Source organism: Watersipora subatra, chromosome 1, assembly GCF_963576615.1.
Source record: "Watersipora subatra chromosome 1, tzWatSuba1.1, whole genome shotgun sequence".
NCBI classification, from domain to species: domain Eukaryota; kingdom Metazoa; phylum Bryozoa; class Gymnolaemata; order Cheilostomatida; family Watersiporidae; genus Watersipora; species Watersipora subatra.
Window position 1 is genome coordinate 24,701,571 of NC_088708.1, and position 22,591 is coordinate 24,724,161.

The 22,591-nt window shown below is 36.6% G+C and overlaps 2 protein-coding genes across 2 annotated transcripts in view; one reads left to right on the forward strand and one right to left on the reverse strand.

Annotated features, from left to right (window-relative positions):
* LOC137385483 (serine/arginine repetitive matrix protein 2-like) overlaps positions 1-21,440 on the reverse strand; it is a 35,588-nt gene extending 14,148 nt beyond the window's left edge. The window contains exons 1-18 of the mRNA XM_068071954.1: positions 21,347-21,440; positions 20,226-20,325; positions 19,148-19,242; positions 16,706-16,807; positions 16,202-16,354; positions 13,411-13,675; positions 11,513-12,284; positions 11,039-11,155; positions 10,345-10,505; positions 9,744-9,912; positions 8,769-8,936; positions 8,455-8,637; positions 4,889-4,996; positions 4,481-4,623; positions 4,141-4,272; positions 3,597-3,821; positions 1,813-2,182; positions 1,514-1,640 (exon numbers count right to left, since the gene is read on the reverse strand). Of these exons, the coding sequence (XP_067928055.1) occupies positions 1,514-1,640; positions 1,813-2,182; positions 3,597-3,821; positions 4,141-4,272; positions 4,481-4,623; positions 4,889-4,996; positions 8,455-8,637; positions 8,769-8,936; positions 9,744-9,912; positions 10,345-10,505; positions 11,039-11,155; positions 11,513-12,284; positions 13,411-13,675; positions 16,202-16,354; positions 16,706-16,807; positions 19,148-19,242; positions 20,226-20,283 (3,348 nt within the window). The 5' untranslated portion in view covers positions 20,284-20,325; positions 21,347-21,440. The remainder of the gene's footprint in view (positions 1-1,513; positions 1,641-1,812; positions 2,183-3,596; positions 3,822-4,140; positions 4,273-4,480; positions 4,624-4,888; positions 4,997-8,454; positions 8,638-8,768; positions 8,937-9,743; positions 9,913-10,344; positions 10,506-11,038; positions 11,156-11,512; positions 12,285-13,410; positions 13,676-16,201; positions 16,355-16,705; positions 16,808-19,147; positions 19,243-20,225; positions 20,326-21,346) is intronic.
* A 368-nt stretch (positions 21,441-21,808) lies between these two features.
* Positions 21,809-22,591, forward strand: part of LOC137408460 (DNA damage-binding protein 1-like) — a 28,467-nt gene continuing 27,684 nt past the window's right edge. Inside the window, exon 1 of the mRNA XM_068095001.1 lies at positions 21,809-21,943. Within this exon, the coding sequence (XP_067951102.1) occupies positions 21,883-21,943 (61 nt within the window). The 5' untranslated portion in view covers positions 21,809-21,882. The remainder of the gene's footprint in view (positions 21,944-22,591) is intronic.

Genomic DNA, 22,591 nt, shown 5'->3' on the forward strand with positions numbered 1-22,591 from the left:
TTATACATACACCAAATTTTGCCCTTGCTTCACAACAATTCATGCATGTACAGAGTATCTCTTTAGCAAGAGAGACAGTATCTTATAGCGATCCTTCAAAGATGGATCTATAAATGTTAGATTAAGAGTTCATTAAGTATTTTAAAAGCATTCCAATCATAAAAGGAGAAAACTGTCAACTGATCACTTGAAAATAATTTGGAGTTATCCTTTCTATTAAATGAAAACACAACTACAAAATGTTTATGCATCTGATGGTTACGACGGTTGTGCGGAGAGACAACTGAGACAACGACAAAATGTAATACAAAATGGTACAATGAAGCTAGAAAAGAAAACTATAGTAAAACGCTGACTAAAACAGAGGATACTAAAAATGTATGGGAATTAATTTACTTAAAGTTGGCTGATTATTTTCAATTGAAGACCATTTAAGTGCATTCACAAGTTTCGATCGGCTTAAAATATACAAGTTGATGATGGCCCATATAGCTATAGTTTATATACATTTTAAATCTGACTAGCTGCCAGAGAAAATAGTATTGTCATTCTATAATCACGTAATTTAAAAAAAAACAACCGATACCGTATTATTGATTGTTCTCAGTTAGTATTCCCTTTATCATTATTGTCATTATCCCTATCTTTATTATAAAATAATTTTTTATGTTCTATGTATGCTGATCAGCAAAAGGTGTTGACTCGGCACAAAATACATAGTTTTTTATATAATTTTCTTTTACAGCAATAATAAATTTAACAAGAAACTATTATCAAATTATTTTTGCTTTGGTGCTGTGAATTAATTTTAATTCCAACCAAAAGTCCATTCGACAAAATGTATTGACATAGCTGAACTTTTGTTCAGACATTTTTGAATTTCTGAAATGACTCGTCTTTTTGAATGGAACTTTATGCATGCCAATTATAACTTGACAACACCAGAGTTTTCAAATGATATTTTGTCATTACCACAGAAACTAATAAACGTGTTTGGCCAACTGTCATGCCCTTAGCCAAGGATGATGACCAGACTAACTTTTTGACAACTTGGGCATTTTTAAATTGTTGAACTTACCATGGCCTCGACCATTAGCAATACAAAATGATTGTTTGAGATCTACGCGTACTACATAACAGGCAATGATTTTTAATGTCAAACTTATTTGTCATGCATATGACCTGAAATTAATTTATATAAAAATACATAATATAATTACAATATATAGTATATGATATATTGCAACATATTTATAATAACAAACAAAATGCCAAACTATTAGGGAGATCTGCCTTCAGCTGATAAATAATGGAAAAATAAAACCATTATAAATCCCAACATATCCTACAAATAGGCGTGTCCAAAGAAAAGACATCGAAAAATATATCGAAATTGAAGAATTTTGATAAACTTCAAAAGGCTTTTCTTCCAATATGATCAAGGGAAATCAATTTTAAAATTACACTCAGCAATGGATACGCCTCCAAACATTATTGCTGTTGTAAAACACACCTTACTGATTCGCTGCCAGGCCAAGTTGAGGTCACGACCTTTAACTTCATCCTCAGCACGCAGTAATTCCTCCCGGAGAATATGGTAGGTAGTGAGTCGGTCATTGACAGCATGTGAGAGTTTTGATCTGAAATTTTGGCAGCACAATCGCATCTAACTGCCAAGCCTGGCTCGTACAAAATTGACAAAATGGAAACCTTGATGATGCATTACATATAAAAGATGACCAATTCAAAATATGATAGTGTTCACTTTCAAAGATGAAAGCATAATTATCTAAAGCTATTAAGAAAACAGACCTGAGTGATCCTGAAAGCTGATCGTCTACTCTTTCTAGAGGGCGCACACGTCTCTCTCCGCGACGACCTGGTTGGTATTGTGGACTCTCTCTTCGGATGGATGCTTTAGCTCTCGAAGAATCCAACTGCGGTGAGTGCCTTGTAGGAGAAGAGGCTGGAGAACTCTTGGGGCTGACAGACCGAGAACGTGTCAAAGATACTCGAGGGGGTGACCGCTCGAGAGGAGAAGAGCCTCGAACACGTTCTGTTCTTTCTTGAATTAATACCTCTTTCTCCTCACAAGCTTCTGGTAAACGACTCGCTTTACGAGAATATTCTGCCTTTCGGTCATCTTGAGCTGCTGCTGAACTCCCACGCTGCCATCTTGACTCTGAAATTAAACCAAAGTAGCAATCAACAACTACTTTATAAGAAATGCAATGCATTGGGAAAACTGATAGATCTTTAGCACTTACCTCCTCAAGTATAGTAACTGTAGCGACAAAAGTACAAAATGACAAGATAATAACTGATAACTGTCCAACTATTTGTGTTTATCTAGTTATAAGTTGGTGAAAGAGAAATGACGCTAGCAATAATATAACAATAAGAAAATACATTGTAATACTATTATCAACATGATACTCTTGTGTTGATGTGATACTAGTGCTGACGTTATACTAGTGCTGACGTGATACTAGTGCTGACATGATACTAGTGCTGACGTGATACTAGTGATGACATGATAATAGTGATGACATGATAATAGTGCTGACGTGATACTAGCGCTGACGTGATACTAGCGCTGACGTGATACTAGCGCTGACGTGATACTAGCGCTGACGTGATACTAGCGCTGACGTGATACTAGCGCTGACGTGATACTAGCGCTGACGTGATACTAGCGATGACGTGATACTAGCGATGACGTGATACTAGCGATGACGTGATACTAGCGATGACGTGATACTAGTGCTGACGTGATACTAGTGATGACGTGATACTAGTGATGACGTGATACTAGTGCTGACGTGATACTAGTGATGACATGATACTAGTGCTGACGTTATACTAGTGCTGACGTTATACTAGTGCTGACGTGATACTAGTGCTGACGTGATACTAGTGATGACATGATAATAGTGATGACGTGATAATAGTGCTGACGTGATACTAGCGCTGACGTGATACTAGCGCTGACATGATACTAGCGCTGACATGATACTAGCGCTGACGTGATACTAGTGCTGACTGACAGAAAGCTAGTGATGGCACTGACAGTTCTGTGTCAAGGAAAAGGACAGTGCAACCGCCAAACCTATTTTTACAAATTTTTACAATATATGACGGTCACTCTAGTGGCAAAAAGGGTGAATCGCAACAATAAGAGGGGAGCAAATCTTAATATGTATATCTTTTGAGTCTTATAAGAATTTAAACATCACATTCCCTCGAATATGAAATCAATTGACCACTAAACTGTTGTATTATTAATTATTTCAATCTTTCATTGAAAGAGATAAGATCTATACCTAAGCTTAATAGTTTTGAGTCTTCCTTGTATAAATATTTGTTTTTATGTTAACGACACAACATGGCAACATCTTTTTATTTATTTATTAATGTTTTAGTAGCACCTTATCTAAAACATTTTTTTCTATACAAATTATTATGGACGGCCCAATAAAAAAATATTTATATACATTAATCATAAATACATGTCAACCATCAAATAAAAGTGCTAAATTTACCAACACAACTAAATGAGTGTTCGTATCTACAGAAAGCTAGAACTAGCAACGCACCTTTGGGGCTGACTCGGGGCGGGGTGTAGAAGTCAAAGGGCACATCTCTGTCTGCAAGCCTGTTCGATGAGTGGTCGACGGTCTCTACTGATTCCTCCAGACCATCTCTTGTTCGCTCTCTGCTCTTTTCATGGGTAAAGCTCTCTGCACGAATAGTTTCTGATGAGATCGAACATTTTGTTTCTTCTTTGCCCAGAGCAGAAGAATCCAGCCTTTTAGCGCGCTCTATAAACAGCATACAGTCACACATCGTGATATGCTCTACGGATAGCATGCTGTCATCTATTGTAGTACGCTCTATGAATAGCATGCAGTCACACATTGCGATTTGCTCTATGAATAGCATGCAGTCAAATATTGTCTCATTAACGCAAAGGTACTTTTAAACTCACCAACTCACAAGAAGCTGACAGTAACAATCAAACTACAACATCTTCAACTAATTTAAAAGTTAATATAAAGTTTCAAATACTCATCCATAACTAAGCAGATGTCAGCCAGGTTAACAGAATGTGTCCTTAAATCATAAAAAGTAGAGACTCACCATCACGGCGAGCTTGAATCTGGTCACGGAGCTCTTCTCCCCTCAGCAGTGCTTTTTCCGCTCTCCCAATAGCAGAGTTAGCACGGGGAGCGACAATGCTGTCAAAGGATTTGCCATTCGATGTCTTTGTACCTAATGACAGCCAGAGAGACTGTACAGCAGGCCTGGCAGTGAGTGATAAAGTGGACACGCCATATCAAACTTTAAAAAAAAACTGCTAGTCAGCAAGCTTACAGATATTTACCCGCTTCATTACTCATTATTATTTGTTTTTACTATTATTTACAAACATGAAAAAAAAAGAATCTCGGTTTAAAAACAAACAACGTATTAAACTGACCATAAATTCCTGGAGTAGATTTTTTAGTCTCCTTTCTCGTGCCAAAGGCTTCTTTGGGCAGAAGGGGAGGCTGTGCATCGTCTGACTCAGGGTGCGAGCTTTCAACAGTCGTTGCCGACTCTAAACTGGTGATTGAGTGACTCCTAGAGTGTATTAGAAAAGCATTTTTTTAAAAACTTTGCTAAAAAGAATAGAGCAAAACAAAACGACAATAGTTCATGACATAACACTAACAAGTAAGATACATCTGGGAAAGTTATTCTTCCGCAGTGGGAATGAATCAAGTAATGATATGAAAGTATTCAAGAAATGAATCCTAAGTAAAAAATTAAAATTATCAATAAAGAATAAATTACTTAATAAACTCGCTTTCTAAAATGTAGCTTTTGCAAGCAAGAAATTACCTACCTCCCTTTCGATTTCCTGCATTGTGTAATGTCCTCTGGAGGACTCCTACCAGCTTCTGTAATCTCTAATGGTAGTGGCTCAGGAATGTTCTCTAACCCTGCAGCTCGGCTATACAATGTAACCGGACATACTCACATACTCTTACAGACGATAGTTCTAAAGGCTGAAAAAACTCAGTACAAGTACTTCTAGCAATGCTACTTTTGCTGCCATACCGTAACCGTGATGAGATTGGTCGCCTGTAATGTGATATCTGAATGAGGTAAATGGAAACAACAAGTAAGACCTTTGCTATATCTGTTTGGATACTATCAATACAATCACTGGTGTCATCACAAAGACACAGAAAATTAAAGGCAAAAAATTACATTAATTATAAATTATCTGACATCACAAGGATTCCACTTCAAGCCAATGAATGCCAAATCTTACGCTGACAGAAAGAAATGTGGTGACCTACACAGCAAAATAATGGTTAACAGACATGAAGTGCTAAAAGTAATGCTTGGTAAGCTGCAGACTAAGCTCAGAGCGCATTAAAACAAGGAATGGAAATGTTCCCCGACTGACTAGGTAGAATATCATGGGTGTTAGTGATGTCCGGTCACCAATAAAAACATAAAAATGTACTCTTTTTATGTTTGGAGTCTCTGACAGCATCCCAAAAGCTCAGACAAATACCAGTGCAATCACATCCTATGAATAACTGAAGCATAAATTTTCATATTTTCAGTATTACCGCCATACAATACTTTTGACAGCTGTGGAAGTTGGATAAAAATATTAAATATGCAAGCTATGATTAGCAAGTCACAACACTATAGACAAATTGCAATTTATAGTGTTTTACCTACCGGACTAATCAACACAAAAATCATGACAATATAGAAACATGCGAGTTGTAAACACATGTATAATCTTATTAGTGCTATAAAACTCTGGATCTTAACCGCAGTATGACTACCAGAGCTTCATAGAAAGTACTAAAATATAGCCTTAGCTCCAACCACTTCTTCAAAGGCAACGGGAGAATAAAACATTGAGAGAATAGTCCATAAAGTCGAACCAAAGGCAATTTCTAATTTGATTGATTTACCACATCCATTTATACGTGTACATACATGTCAACAAGGGGTTATGCCTTTAGCAGTGCACACAATTGCCTCACAGCAACAACCTGATTACAAACTGCTAAAAGACATGACTGCGAACACCAAGAGCTTGGATTTTTACTTTCCACCTATGACCGGAGTTATCTACTCACTTTCAACCTATGACCGGAGTTGCCAATTCGCTTTTAACCTATTACTAGAGTTGCCAACTTATTTTCAACCATGACCAAAGTTGCCTATTCATTTTCAACCTATGACTAGAGTTGCCTACTCACTTTTAACCTATGATCAGAGTTGCCTACTCACTTGTAATTCACGACCAGAGCTGCCTACTCATTTTCAACCTATGACCAGAGTTGCCTACTCATTTTCAACCTATGACTAGAGTTGCCTACTTACTTTTAACCTATGACCAGAGCTGCCTACTCACTTTTAACCTATGACCAGAGTTGTTTACTTGTTTTCAACCTATGACCAAAATCGTTTACTTGTTTTCAGCTTATGACCCTTTTCAGCTTATTGTTTAAAAATGAAATACATTTTCCTCCTTTAATTAATGCATAAACCAGACAATTTTAACACTGAGACCTTCCGACTAATAAGATGAGTTGATAGAGCGCCTGACAGATTAACTGCAAGATGCGTGTTTTAGTGTGAAGGAACTTATAAAAGCTTATTTTGTTTGTAATTCATCTCTACACCTCATCTAATTGTTTTTAAGGTGACATCAGCAAGTAATTTGCACGTTTTAAAGCAGAGGAATTAGAATGCTAGCACATATCCATCATTTTCTCTGACTTTTCGGTGATGCTCTGCACTCTGATAAATGCCTTATGACACGCTCATACGGTGGTCATTTCATTCATATTCTATTTTAACTCAGACTATGTATACTATAAATATTTAAAAAGCTAGTTTTGTAAACACTCTGCCTGCCACCGAAAGTATTTAAAAAAAAATTTATCTATTGGGCATCCATTTTATTCTATGATTGACTATAAGGACTGGCCAACTAAATATTAAGATACTGCTAATATTACAAAGGCCAGCAATGTACTTTCATGTAGTTACGTGTGTATGTTTAAAAACCAGGTTAAATTTGGCCAATTTTGTCAACAAATGTAAAACTCGGTCTTTATTGAATTTTTTGTGTGGAGACACCAACTGCTCTGTTACACCACAACCAGACGGAAAAGGCAAATATCAGTTGATATTTAATAATATTTAGGCGTAGAACATCCTCAGCATTCCATTGAATTGTATTTTGTCACAATGCTGTAATTAATCTAATAAACACTTTACAAACTATCAATTAATAATAAATAACAAGTTTATTTCAAGTAGTCCCATAATCACCATCACTACCCCGCCGCTCCTCTGACGCTTCATCTATTATATATATATATATATTAATTTCAATGTTTGTCTGTCGTCTGTCTAGTTATAGCGATAAAGTTTCAGCAATGAAAAATCACCTTCATAATGATTTTGAACTCACGAAATTTAAGTCGCGAGTCAACTAACCAGCGCGCGTAACCACACGGCTAAGACATTCTTATCACAACCATCACTCTCACTATATATTGTACAGCCTTTTCGCGATTGCACACGCCAAATGTGACTTTTTATTATTAATAGTATCACTTTTTGCGTTTGTTCTTTTTCTGAATTTTTTAAGCTAATTTTTTTACCATTACCTATTTTGTCTAATTTGCAATTTTCAAATGTGCCGTGTCAATTTCAAATGTGCTGTTACACTCATATTTCCAATTTCCGTAAATCTGTGAAAGCTAAATGCTTTTCATGTGGACCATTGTACGTATTATCTGGAGTAGGAATTGTCTCTACATTCTCTCTCCGTTCGGTCAGACAATGTATCAGACAAAGAAAATCCGGTATCTAATTTTTACGTTTGTACAAGTATCAAGAGGGGCCAGTATTGTCTACCAAAACTTTAAATACAACGAGCTTCTGCTGCAACAGTAACCTTTTTATACACACATCTCTATTAATTCATTGTTTACTTTTTCTCTTATTTATTTAAACTGTACAAAAACACTTTTCTCATGATATAAATTTTAAAAGTTAGAATGGTAAATGTTGCATATGTTAAAAAAAAAAGTTCTTGTGCAAAAATTTTTTATTCTCCAAGCAACGCAGGGGCATTAATTTAGTATAATGATACATTTTCACAGTTGGCCCTTGATACAAGAAACGTAGTGAGATAAAAATAGATATGAAATTCAGCCAGTTGAACATTAAATTAGCTAATTCATAATCACATATTTCATGGTCAATGACCTGACAATAGCATGCCTGACGAGCCAGTATGTTCATTGTTGAGCCAGCTACTACCACATACACCAAACAGCTGCTGACATAGCCAGTTACTACCACAGACACCAAACAGCTGCTGACGTAAATGAAGGCTGCTGAGCTTGCACCATAACCTACCTAGTTCGATCTTTATAGGAAACGTCTGGTTTGCTTTTAGATCGAAGATAGCTATGGTCTCCTGTGGGACTCCGACTCGGGGAAATGCCGCTGGCAGATACAGAGGAGCGAGTAGAAAGTCGTCTACCAGGAGTTCTCTCATTTGATCTTTGATTCAGTCTCTCCGCAAGCAAGTCCTGAGCTCTGTAACAGATGCTGACCATGATAATATGTTAGCCGAACAAATGTTACGCTAAACAATTGTGCCAAAGCATAATCACATCCAGGGCATTACCCATCGAAAGTGTAAGATGAATGACACAGGTAAAGCAAACCTGTTGAATGCGGTAAACGGTTCTCTCCTGACAGGGGAGATGCTCACGTTGAACGATTCCTCTCTAGCCTTGCTACGACTCACCCGAGGTTGTTCTAGTGAGTAGTCAGGAAGGCCAGTTAAAGGTGAGCGGACATTTGCTTTCTTTATTACATCATTTGAGTCAAAACTGGAACAAGCATAGACACATGCGCTGAAATCATATGAAAATAAATATGAATAAAGTACTGCAGAGGAAACAAGTTTTACCAAAGTTTGTTCTTTACAAAGAAACACACTTTGTACAACTGACATGGTGTATCGTCTATCTATATAAATCTCAAAGTTGGTCTGTTGTTCCGTTTGTCCAGCTATAGCTATTAAAATAAAGAATCCGTATCGCAAGAGATTTGATCTCTGACCCTCCCATTCACCAGTTCAACCCCTTACCAATTAAACCATACAAGCTTCATGGATTTATAAGGCAATATATGTCACTATGTAGAGGCAAATACTCTGCAGCTCTCCGTTACAGCGCAATGTCACGACGGAGAACTGTAGCGTAATTTTATGCATGCTCAATGGAGAGAGCAAGTAGTTAGCTATTACTAATAAGCTTACTCAAATTAGTCATTGGCAATGTGCCAGGCTAATGGCAGGCAACTACATTACCTCTCATTGTTTATATGCTGATTTTTAATATCCGTGCAATGCCAAGCATTCCGCTAGTGTATGTATACTTACAGCATTATTCGAAAGGCTCAATGTTGTTCAAAACTGTGTGCAAAGCTTCTTTGAGCAGCTCCCGTGTAAACAACCATGACAAGCTTTTTAACTAAAACCTCATCGTGAAAATTTTTTTTTCTCAAACAATGCCAAGGACATTCAAAATTGCTAATTCAAACTTCACTCTCGGGTCAACACATATATTGGTCGCCCTTGACAGCAACATCCACAGTAGCTCATCAAACAATTTTAAGAATTGAAATAGACTAACATTGATCCATTGAGAGGAGTTACATCCTCATAGCCACAGGTTCGTTTCTCTTCATATTCGGCAGGAGGTACGAAGCTAGGCCGACTCTGAGGAGGAACTTCATTCAGGGCACTCAGCACCATAAACTCTATTCTATCAAGCCGCTTTGCAACAAGACTCTGCGTATCAGCTATAACATAGAATAATCCATAGAGTATAATACTCAGCCATAGATATAGATATATACTACTTGTAATACTACAATAGTAGAAGAGTGAAAAAAAGAACTAAAGCTAAGTTTCAGTGAAGCAAAGGCTTGCCATTTATTGACAAAGCAGAGGTACCCGAGTGACAAACAAATAGAGTTGACCAAATCGCTTTAAAACGATTGGCTGAAGCATTTATAAAATAAGCTTTATCGTGTCTTCACTCGAAAGTAAAAATTAACTCTTTGATGAAATGTTAGTTTTATCATTTAGCTATAAAGCGGTATGTAGCTAGAATGCATCATGAAATGCCTGGTATCAGACAAGGAATAAAACCTCTTTTCTCAATGGGTACCCTTCCCTTCTCCCTTATACAATCAACAAACAAACAGCCAAGAAGGTCAACAGAAATGTACCTTGGGAGATGCGAGGTGATGGCACTATGGCTGGCCTGTCATACACAGTCTTGCATACAGGAGACGAAATCTCAGGCCCTCTGGGGGATGTACTCGTATCGACAAGATGTGCCAATTCCTCACTCAACTCTGATGCATTACTCAACTTTGTAGTGTCATTCCTGCACAAATTTTTTGTGATAAACATAATTCACTTTGATAATAAATAAAAGCGTAGTGAATAAAAAAGAGGTTGTACCATAAAAAAGGGGTTGTATATTATAAAAAATGCTAATCCTAACGTACTGCAAGTTGTAGTCAATGTAATGCTAGCTGTAGTCAATGTAATGCTGGTTGTAATCAATGTAATGCTAGCTGTAGTCAATGTAATGCTAGTTGTTGTCAATGTTATAAGAAACTGACTTGAATATTATTTAGTTATTACAAGCAATGGTAAGTGACAGTACAGAGTAGCATACATGAGAAACCATGGTAAGTGACAGTACAGAGCAGCATACATGAGAAACCATGGTAAGTGACAGTACAGAGCAGCATACATGAGAAACCATGGTAAGTGACAGTACAGAGCAGCATACATGAGAAACCAGGGTAAGTGACAGTACAGAGCAGCATACATGAGAAACCATGGTAAGTGACAGTACAGAGCAGCATACATTAGAAACCATGGTAAGTGACAGTACAGTGAACAGCGTACTTGCTTTGTCCTCCTGCAAAGGTAGTTGACTTTGGAAACGTTCTGTAGTATTCTTCAGCTGCTTGTTCCAGAACTTCTCGACTCGACTTGTCCATGTACTTTGTATTTATCCCCCCACTGCAGCAAGACAAATAGAAACGACTCAAGTCTACACAAACAATAGTGAACTCATGGATAGTTGCGTCATTCAATAAAACTTGGACCTTCCCAATTGGGCCAATCAAACAACTTTCCTGTTCTAACATATAATTGTGACAGGTGCTGACAGGTATCTTTTGCAGGGCAATATCTAAAGCAACACGCAATAAACCATACCCAATTGCCTTTACAATATAGTTTGACTCAAGTTTGCACTTGGAACTTTTTACTTTCTAAGAAAAAGCTAGAGCACCTTCTCTACTTGTCAGTCAACCAACCTCCAACATATATTTCATCAATGTACAATAGCTCATCTCCAGTATACCACCCACTCACCCATCTGATTGTGCTGATGATAACTCTGAATCCGGCCGAGCACCGGACAGAGACAACGCTGCTCTGTCCGCTGAAGACGACTGTAATGACAAGCCCGAGGGCGACACATAAACTTTAGATCGCTGAGGCGGTGATGGGCGAGAAGTGAACTTTTCAAATGAAGCGCTGTTAGGTGACATGTATTTATCCAAGTACGAGTGATCTTCGGCAGCATGCTCAATGGAGGGCTGCTGTTTCGGACTAAGACCGGTTCGCAAAGCCTCTGTCGACTGATTGAGTACGTGAGTCACTCGTTTATCTAGCTCATCCTGCGTCAAACTTGAATCGGTCGACATCCTTGATTTAACGTCCACACCGTCTCGAGGACTCGAGGTTGCCGACGGGTCTGACGACTCATTGCTAGACGTAGCAAAGGTGTGTTTTGTGATGGGTGGAGCTCCTGTCTGGTTTAATATGTCTGATACTCTTTGAGCGAGGTCGGGTGAAAGCAATAGATGCGCAGAGTTATTCGCAGACTGCTGGCAATTGGTCCTCTCATAGGGAAGAGTTTCGTACTCCGTTACAGAGCTTAGCTGACTCTGCAGATCTCTTGGACTTTCGTGGGATTTAGAACAGCTTCTTTCTCTCGGACTCGACTTGCTGCTATCTGGTGACTGTAACACTTGCCCTGACCTGCCACTCATGTCAAGCAGAGGTGACAGGTGCTTTTTGTGTCCAAAGACTCCTGAAGCTATCGAGTAGTAGGCAGTGGTGGATCCAACGGAAGAAGAACCTGCATCGATGTGATGATTATAAGGATGTACAATAAATGATCATTTAGAATTAATATACGTGTATAGTGAAGTGAATGATATTTATGTGTTTCAAAGTTATAAAACTGGCTTATTCTGAGCTAACTTTGACGCGTTTCTATATAGATGCTAAACTAGACATCATTTGGACATCCCGGCCGTTGAAAGGATTTGTATAGCAACGCATATGAGGCAAATGTTGGTCACACAAACATTTAAAATATTACACCAATTTTGTATATAGACATTGAGAGTTTAATTCTTTGAAGAAATTAAAATGCACATAATATTACATAAGTTGTTGATATTTATGTTTTGGCATTCCTGACTTAGAAATTGCTTCTTGCAAGCGTAAACTGCCTGGTTGCATGAACGCTATGTACTTGTCTGCATCTGATTAATTACACGCTCTCTGGAGGACCAATGAAAATGCAAAGGAACCATTTAATCCAGCCAGGTTTAATTTTCTGTTTAGTGCGTATAAACGCTAGTTTAGATTGAGTTGAAAAATTGTAAAGAATTTTTATTCAAAATCAAACAGATTTTAATCAACAAAAATATTTCGAAAATTAGTGAACAGCAACTTCATGCATAAACTCTGAAATTGTGCCGTATGAAACGATTTATCTATCAGAGAGTCGAGTAAATCAATAACCGCATTACTATAAATAAAAGAAAAAATTGTGCGAAAAAGAGCCTTTTTGTAATTATAACAAACGAGTAATTATACATAAAGAGCGACGAACTTAAAGACCTTCCTCTAAATAATCTTTACGAACGGACTGACAGTGTACCTCTATGAAGGTTACCTCTATGAACAGGTACCTTTACAAAGAAGTACTTGATGGTTGGTGATTACAGCGGCATGTGTCACATGAAAACAAGCAAGTTTCGATTGCAATTAAAAAGTCAGCAACCTGTACTCTAGGAATATCTGTTGTAAGGCTGTCTAGTCACTTGTAGATTGACTACTACGTATTGCAAAAATATTCCCGAGGTTATTAAAACTGAAAATAGGTATACGACTTCACAAAACAATCTAAATGAGCCTTACTAGCTAGACGGTTAATAGCTGAATAAAATTACAGCAACTAAGAGACAGCATACCATCTGAACGCTGCTTGCCAGGGTTGCTAACACTGCTTTTGTCATCCACACCAGAACTGAAACTACCAAGAGAATTCTTCCTCGCACTGATCACCTCCTCATGCACTGTATCTTGCATATTATCACAGATCATGGTGGTTAGGGGACCGCTCTCATCAGAGCTAGAATGAACTTCACTCGCCGCTTTCCTTGTTGCTTCCAGTCCAAAACCAGCATCATCCAGCATTTTTTGCCTGGTGTTAGGAGACACATAGCCTGGAACATCCTGCAAAAAAGAGCAGGTAAGCAAGAATGGTCACAAACACTAGCTTTATATCAAATACATGTATTGCCCTTACAAATGCTAACTGTCTAATGAAATTATATCAAGCTGAAACACTGAAACCATGAAAAATTATGATCACACAGAACCAATATGCCCGAGCACATAGACATGTTGATAGATAGCACATACACATATAGAGAGATAGCACATAGACATGTAGATGCAATTGAAAATTGGCTGATTCAGTATTACCATCAATTACTCATCTTTGGTTTTACCATCGTATGATATATTCACCATAGTATGATATATTCACCATAGTACGATATATTCACCATAGTACGATATATTCACCATATTATGATATATTCACCATATTATGATATATTCACCATATTATGATATATTCACCATATTATGATATATTCACCATAGTACGATATATTCACCATAGTACGATATATTCACCATATTATGATATATTCACCATAGTATGATATAATCACCATATTATGATATATTCACCATAGTATGATATATTCACTATAGTATGATATATTCACCATATTATGATATATTCACCATAGTATGATATATTCACCATATTATGATATATTCACCATATTATGATATATTCACCATATTATGATATATTCACCATATTATGATATATTCACCATATTATGATATATTCACCATATTATGATATATTCACCATATTATGATATATTCACCATATTATGATATATTCACCATATTATGATATATTCACCATATTATGATATATTCACCATATTATGATATATTTACTATAGTATGATATATTCACCATATTATGATATATTCACTATAGTATGATATATTCACCATATTATGATATATTCACCATATTATGATATATTCACCATAGTATGATATATTCACCATATTATGATATATTCACCATATTATGATATATTCACCATATTATGATATATTCACCATATTATGATATATTCACCATATTATGATATATTCACCATAGTATGATATATTCACCATATTATGATATATTCACCATATTATGATATATTCACCATATTATGATATATTCACCATATTATGATATATTCACCATAGTATGATATATTCACCATATTATGATATATTCACCATAGTATGATATATTTACCATATTATGATTTAACTTTCAATACCTACATTTATAAACATAGTCAAAGGTCACACCCTGGCTCCAAGTACGAATATAAAAAATATTTCCTGTACACACAGCTGCAAGCATTGGGAGAGGTCAAGGTCTTTTTTGTACAGTCTCATTTCAGTTAGACATTTAAAAGATTTCTTTTGCACTGGTTTGGCGGTTAATTATGGTTGACTGCTTATAGGGCCTGTCTGAGAACATCTTATTATCTTTGAATGAGAAGGTACTTGGAGCTATTAATGCAAGTAGACGGTCAAACAGATTGTTGCTGGCCAACCTTTTACTCCGCGTTAGACTGAATATTACTATAAGAAAAAAATGGAGAAAAACTCTCATCGAACTGGACTACCACATTTCTGTACCGATAACTTATTCCTTATGGATTGGAAATCTACAAAATGTCCACATTTGATCATCACCAGTTATGAAATTGAGCATTTAATTTTCATTGTTTACCTTAGTATATATGCTCTTGATCAAAAGTTACTACTGGATAAAATAGATGACAGAACTGATGAGCGAATGATGACATATGATTAAAAAGAGTGCAAAGCAGAGTCATACGGATTAGGAAGCAGCTGAAACTGCTGATGGTAACCTTATGACATCACCTAAAATGAGCAACTCTGCTACCGCTGACAGCGCTATACAAAGGGCATCAGTGCCCAAATCACCCGCCAAGCCCCAACCAACACCTCGAAGCAAATAATGGTCAATATAAAAAAGGGGTGCCATCTGAAGCACACTTTCATCTGCAAGCTGAACGCATAAGCCTGGCAATTACTCACCCGACTTGCATCCTAGGTGAAGAAATAATCAGCACTTGATCACTAGTTGAGACATGAATCACCTCAGAGAAATAGTGTAAAATGGTAATGATAGTAACATGGACTAGCTTACCAGTATTAGTATACGATTTTGCATCTTAAAACTCATGTTTCCAGTTACAAAACTAGAAAACATTTAACCTTCCTTATGGCTGTTTCCAGCCATAAAGGTAAAATGATGTGAAATGATCGTAAGATAAAAAATTCCTTTAAGTTACTTTCCAAACCCACAATTTTGAAGAATCCAGAGAAAATAAAATTTTTCACAAACACATGCTAATGAGTCTAACCATGACAGTTAAACGAACTATTGGCACAACACACTAAACATCTCATATCCAGGCTGGGAGATCTCTCTTTCCGGCGTCTGTAGTTCAGATTTAAGGATATCTTTATTCTGCTGGTTTAACAAACAGAATGCAGGTCATGAGGCACATGAATTCCTGGTTTATAAACTCATCACCTACATCAATTGATAAACATGAAGTAATGACTTACTTTGAGCAAGGAGCTGGTTTCAGGTTCATCAGCGTATTTGTTACTGCTTTCTCTAGATATGTATTGAGATACTGAGCGTGATGAATGTATAGGTGAAACCTTCTCCAGACTGCCTGATGACTCTCTCTGACTCAATGTAGAGGAAGAGGTACTCTGAAAATAAATAATCAACACAAAACTTGTAAGGAAAGATTCAATGATAATAAGTCAGAGAATAACTGAAGCTCAGAAGGTATCTAAAAGAACACAACTCCAATTGCTGTTTATTACTGCGTGTCACTGGTAAGCCATGATGAAGTTAGACTACACTAACGATAAACCAAACTGACAACAAATGCTATACCACTATGAAAAAGCTTTCTAAAATGTTCAATAAGGCAACCACTATGCAATATCTTTTTCAAAAAGTTCTGGCAGATTTTAAGGAACCACATTCACCTTTCAATGATTACAGAATATGTGAAAACCAGTAAGACTAACTCTCGCCTCTGCCAAATATTTTACCTTGCTCATTGATGACTTGCTATCACTTCTCATCCGCTCCTCCGTTTCAAGAGTTGGCGTGAGTTCAAGCCTCTGCCGGTACCACTTACCCTCATCTGCATCCTAAAAAAAACATTGCCATGTACTTCAGAGATGGCCTGCTAACACAGTAAACTGTTACACTTACAAGTGTGTACAGTAAACTGCTACACTTACAAGTGTGTACAGTAAACTGCTGCACTTACACGTGTGTACAGTAAACTGCTACACTTACAAGTGTGTACAGTAAACTGCTGCACTTACACGTGTGTACAGTAAACTGCTGCACTTACAAGTGTGTACAGTAAACTACTACACTTACAAGTGTGTACAGTAAACTACTACACTTACAAGTGTGTACAGTAAACTGCTACACTTACATGTGTGTATAGTAAACTGCTGCACTTACAAGTGTGTACAGTAAACTACTACACTTACAAGTGTGTACAGTAAACTACTACACTTACAAGTGTGTACAGTAAACTGCTACACTTACATGTGTGTACAGTAAACTGCTGCACATACACGTGTGTACAGTAAACTGTTACACTTACAAGTGTGTACAGTAAACTGCTACACTTACATGTGTGTACAGTAAACTACTACACTTACAAGTGTGTACAGTAAACTGCTACACTTACATGTGTGTACAGTAAACTACTACACTTACATGTGTGTACAGTAAACTACTACACTTACAAGTGTGTACAGTAAACTGTTACACTTACATGTGTGTACAGTAAACTGCTACACTTACATGTGTGTACAGTAAACTGCTACACTTACAAGTGTATACAATAAACTGCTGCACTTACAAGTGTGTACAGTAAACTGCTACACTTACATGTGTGTACAGTAAACTGCTGCACATACACGTGTGTACAGTAAACTGTTACACTTACAAGTGTGTACAGTAAACTGCTACACTTACACGTGTGTACAGTAAACTGCTACACTTACAAGTGTGTACAGTAAACTGCTGCACTTACACGTGTGTACAGTAAACTGCTGCACTTACAAGTGTGTACAGTAAACTACTACACTTACAAGTGCGTACAGTAAACTACTACACTTACAAGTGTGTACAGTAAACTGCTACACTTACATGTGTGTATAGTAAACTGCTGCACTTACAAGTGTGTACAGTAAACTACTACACTTACAAGTGTGTACAGTAAACTACTACACTTACAAGTGTGTACAGTAAACTGCTACACTTACATGTGTGTACAGTAAACTGCTGCACATACACGTGTGTACAGTAAACTGTTACACTTACAAGTGTGTACAGTAAACTGCTACACTTACATGTGTGTACAGTAAACTACTACACTTACAAGTGTGTACAGTAAACTGCTACACTTACATGTGTGTACAGTAAACTACTACACTTACATGTGTGTACAGTAAACTACTACACTTACAAGTGTGTACAGTAAACTGTTACACTTACATGTGTGTACAGTAAACTGCTACACTTACATGTGTGTACAGTAAACTGCTACACTTACAAGTGTATACAATAAACTGCTGCACTTACAAGTGTGTACAGTAAACTGTTACACTTACAAGTGTGTACAGTAAACTGCTACACTTACATGTGTGTACAGTAAACTACTACACTTACACGTGTGTACAGTAAACTACTACACTTACAAGTGTGTACAGTAAACTGTTACACTTACAAGTGTGTACAGTAAACTGCTACACTTACAAGTGTGTACAGTAAACTGCTACACTTACAAGTGTGTACAGTAAACTGCTACACTTACACATGTGTACAGTAAACTGCTACACTTACATGTGTGTACAGTAAACTACTACACTTACATGTGTGTACAGTAAACTGCTACACTTACATGTGTGTACAGCAAACTGCTACACTCACAAGTGTGTACAGTAAACTACTACACTTACAAGTGTGTACAGTAAACTACTACACTTACATGTGTGTACAGTAAACTACTACACTTACAAGTGTGTACAGTAAACTGTTACACTTACAAGTGTGTACAGTAAACTGCTACACTTACAAGTGTGTACAGTAAACTGTTACACTTACACATGTGTACAGTAAACTACTACACTTACATGTGTGTACAGTAAACTGCTACACTCACAAGTGTGTACAGTAAACTACTACACTTACAAGTGTGTACAGTAAACTACTACACTTACACATATGTACAGTAAACTACTACACTTACATGTGTGTATTGCCTAGAAGAGGAAGAGACCAGATGTTTTATTTTTGGCAACGAGTTAAAATATGATATCAATAAAACATTGTCAAATTAGCAAAAGCGTAATCAACTTACTTAGTCTAAAGAAGCAACTTGAAAAATAACATAGAGGAAAGATGCGAAAATTTATAAACAGCAAAAAAGCAAAGAAATTATTTCGTTGTCACTCGTACTCCTGTACCTTCACATCTTCTTCGGCAACAATCTCTGATATGGCCTCATTAATTACATCGGAGCTGAATGAGTTGGCAAGTTGCTGCAGATCCGCACCATATTCTACAAAAATCGCCAAAAAACCTGTACTAGTTCTAGTAAAAACAATTTGTTGCTGCAGTCCAACTAACCACAGGTCAGCTAGTCATAGGTCAACTAGTCATAGGTCAACTAGTCATAGGCCAGCTAATTGTATGTCAACTGGTCAAATGTCAACTAACCACAGGTCAACTTGTCATAGGTCAACTAGTCATAGGTCAACTAGTCATAGGCCAACTCATTGTATGTCAACTGGTCAAATGTCAACTAACCACAGGTCAACTTGTCATAGGTCAACTTGTCGTAGGTCAACTAGTTGTAGCTCAACTTGTCATAGTCCAATTTATCATATGTCAACATATAGTCAAACCTTAGCTGATGCCCACTTCACACATGTAAACTTTTCAGCATACAACATTACATTAGAGAAAAGAACCATCTTGATATAAGAAGTAGTTTCTAAAACACCAAGATTTTTTTAAATGTTAGCTCTGTGACAAAAAGAGCAAGTAAAAATTGAAAATAAATTTACAAATAAAAAAATACATAAATTATGTTAATTGAAATTACATGTACCTATATTTGGAGTATATTAAAGTTGTGCATCATATTTCCATCACTCACTCCACCACTGAGCTTATATGTGCTCTAACATAAAGGAACAATAAAAACATTTTGGTGATTAATATTTTATTAATTTACTTCTTACATATAATTTAAATTTTGACATAGTATCATACAGAACGTAACACATTTATTTTAATGCTATTTGTAACTACTTGAAGTTTTTATCATTGTTTTTCGGGCTATGGAACAAATTAAACAAAGTACTATGCATTCTTTAAAAATGTTTTTGTTCAAATCTATGACAGTTTTGACACACAAAGCAAAACTGGAATGTATTAACCTCATATGGAAAATGTTTGACTGAACTAGCAGTCAACCCAACAAAAGTTCGGCTCTATTCTATTACAACATGAATCTTTTTATTATGGAAATAACGCTACCAGTAAAGATTAATGCTTGATGAGTTCCCACACCTGTTACATCAGACTCTGAATCCATTGCTCATAGCAGGAGAGATCGCACTGCAGTATCACCATAGACCTGCAACACATATTGAATCATGAAACCCAAGTGCATTAGGATTTTTACCAAGCAATTCTAATTAGTTAAAAAGTGTCAATACTTTGATAAAACATTTTGGTTAAAATGCTTAAATAGCAGTTTTCCTGACTGTCTATGTTGTAGCTATACAGTTGCTAAAAGCCTAAAATTTCACAGATCTATTTTTAAATATTAATATGACAGCGCAAGTGTTGGCTGTGTTTCACTCTCTTCAGATAACAAAATTTTACCAGTGAGATTCAAACTCACTACACTCCACTTAGTGAACCAACACTAACACTTGAGCCAATGTGCGTCTCGTGGATAGTTATTTTCTATGCTTTATCGGCACACCTGATGATGACTCACAGCATACTAGACTGCCACAGTACTAACATCTGTGCGTGTTTGTTTGCCATACTAGAGTGCCATAGTACTAACGTGTGTGCGTGTTTGTTTGCCGTTTGTAATGCTCTTCAGTAATTACATAGAAATAAATTAGAAGCATCTCAATACTGTTTAATGTTTGTATTCTTTCAATGCGTTTGTCGTGCTTCAAGAAATTATGGCATCAGAGATAGAAAGGCTCTATATAGCTTTGCGCAACTTAAATTTACCTTAACCGCAAACACTGACCTTCCAATTTGTTGCAGTTTAAAAGCGTTCAAAGAATCTCTTTTGCGAAATCTTGTTTCAAAATACAAGAACGTATCATTCTGAGTATATATCCTTTATTGTTTATCCTGAATATGGACAAAAAATAAGGCAGCAACAACGGTAAAACTACCACGGCTCTTGCTGGCTATCCTTATGATTGTATGCCAATGCTGTAATCTTATGCTTGGCTTACAATACTGACAAAACTGAAGACAACTAGGTATAAATTGAGTGCTCACAGGACAAGAATGAGTAATGAAGTAAAATGATGGGAGGACAGAAAAGTGCTATAGCAAAAGAACAGGCAAGGCAATTATTATTAACAAACTTAACTGAAAGTTAGCCTGGTAGAAATATGTATTACCTGGCAGGGTAAAATATAATCAAATTCGATCTCGAAACCTGTTTTAAAATTTGTTACAGCTTGTGCAGATAAAATGTTTTACTTACAAAATCACGTTAATTTATTGGCTAAGCCTCAATGTTTGTAGCCTACAAAGTGTAGACGCCGATTCAGAAACAAGTAGAGCAACCAAGGTTCAATCGTTGGACCTTTTCAATCTCTCTGTGAAATTATTATTCTATTCGGAGCATAGAGGTAGAGAGATGTCTTCCTCTATGCTCCAGACTGTTTGTATTCGACGCCGCGCTCATTTCGCAAGCGTCTACGGAATATGATATTTTTCGAAATATTAAATGTCAACGTCTATGCTAAACGAGTTGCTAAAGTTCTAACACTGCAGGCTAGAATTCATTATTTGATCAGAAAATCGTTTTTTGCGTACACCGTCTCCTAAAAGGCCCATTGCCGAAAGCGCTTTACTGTCACGAAAGTCTCCGTTATTGTCCATTATGAAAACAAATGCGCACTTCTGAGTTATTTTGACCAACAAAATCAGAATGGCAACGAATTATGTAGTCACCGCTCAGAAGCCTACAGCAGTGACAAAGTCGTTGACTGGTATGTGATATGCTCGTCTACTTTGGTTTATAACGCTGTTTGCAACTATAGCGTGCAAGCAGATATCTCCCGTAGCATTGTCATATCTGTACTTGGCAATTATTTATTTTTGTTCATAATATTTTTGTAATGTTTTCCTATTTTGCATTTTTTCCGTATAATGCACTGAATCGGCCTACTTCTCTGGTGAAAAATTGCTAACCTACAACCAATTGGCAGTTGCAAATTATGTGTCGACCTTTCCATAATAACAACTTCATCATAAACGAACATTTTAGTTTTCATTTTGTAAATTGCACCAACTACAGGGTAAATCATATTATCATTGTGTGACTTCATCTCAAGAAATATTTTGTGCTGGAGTTGTCAAAGGGGCTAACTAAAGTGGAAAGTCTCATGGTTCAGATGATAAACATAAGGTAAATATGAAATATAGGCCTACCTAATAAACATTTTTCTTTCATGGATGAAATTTGGATCTTCGAAGTTGATTTAGAATGACAAACTCAAAGCTCCCAGTGAAGCGGAAGCTCGCTTTATGTCCACTCTTCACAAACATGAACTGACAAACCAGTCTACCAATTATTGTTCTACTACCCTTAAAGATCTAGTATGCAAATTTATAACACACTGTTTTTTATTCAGTGC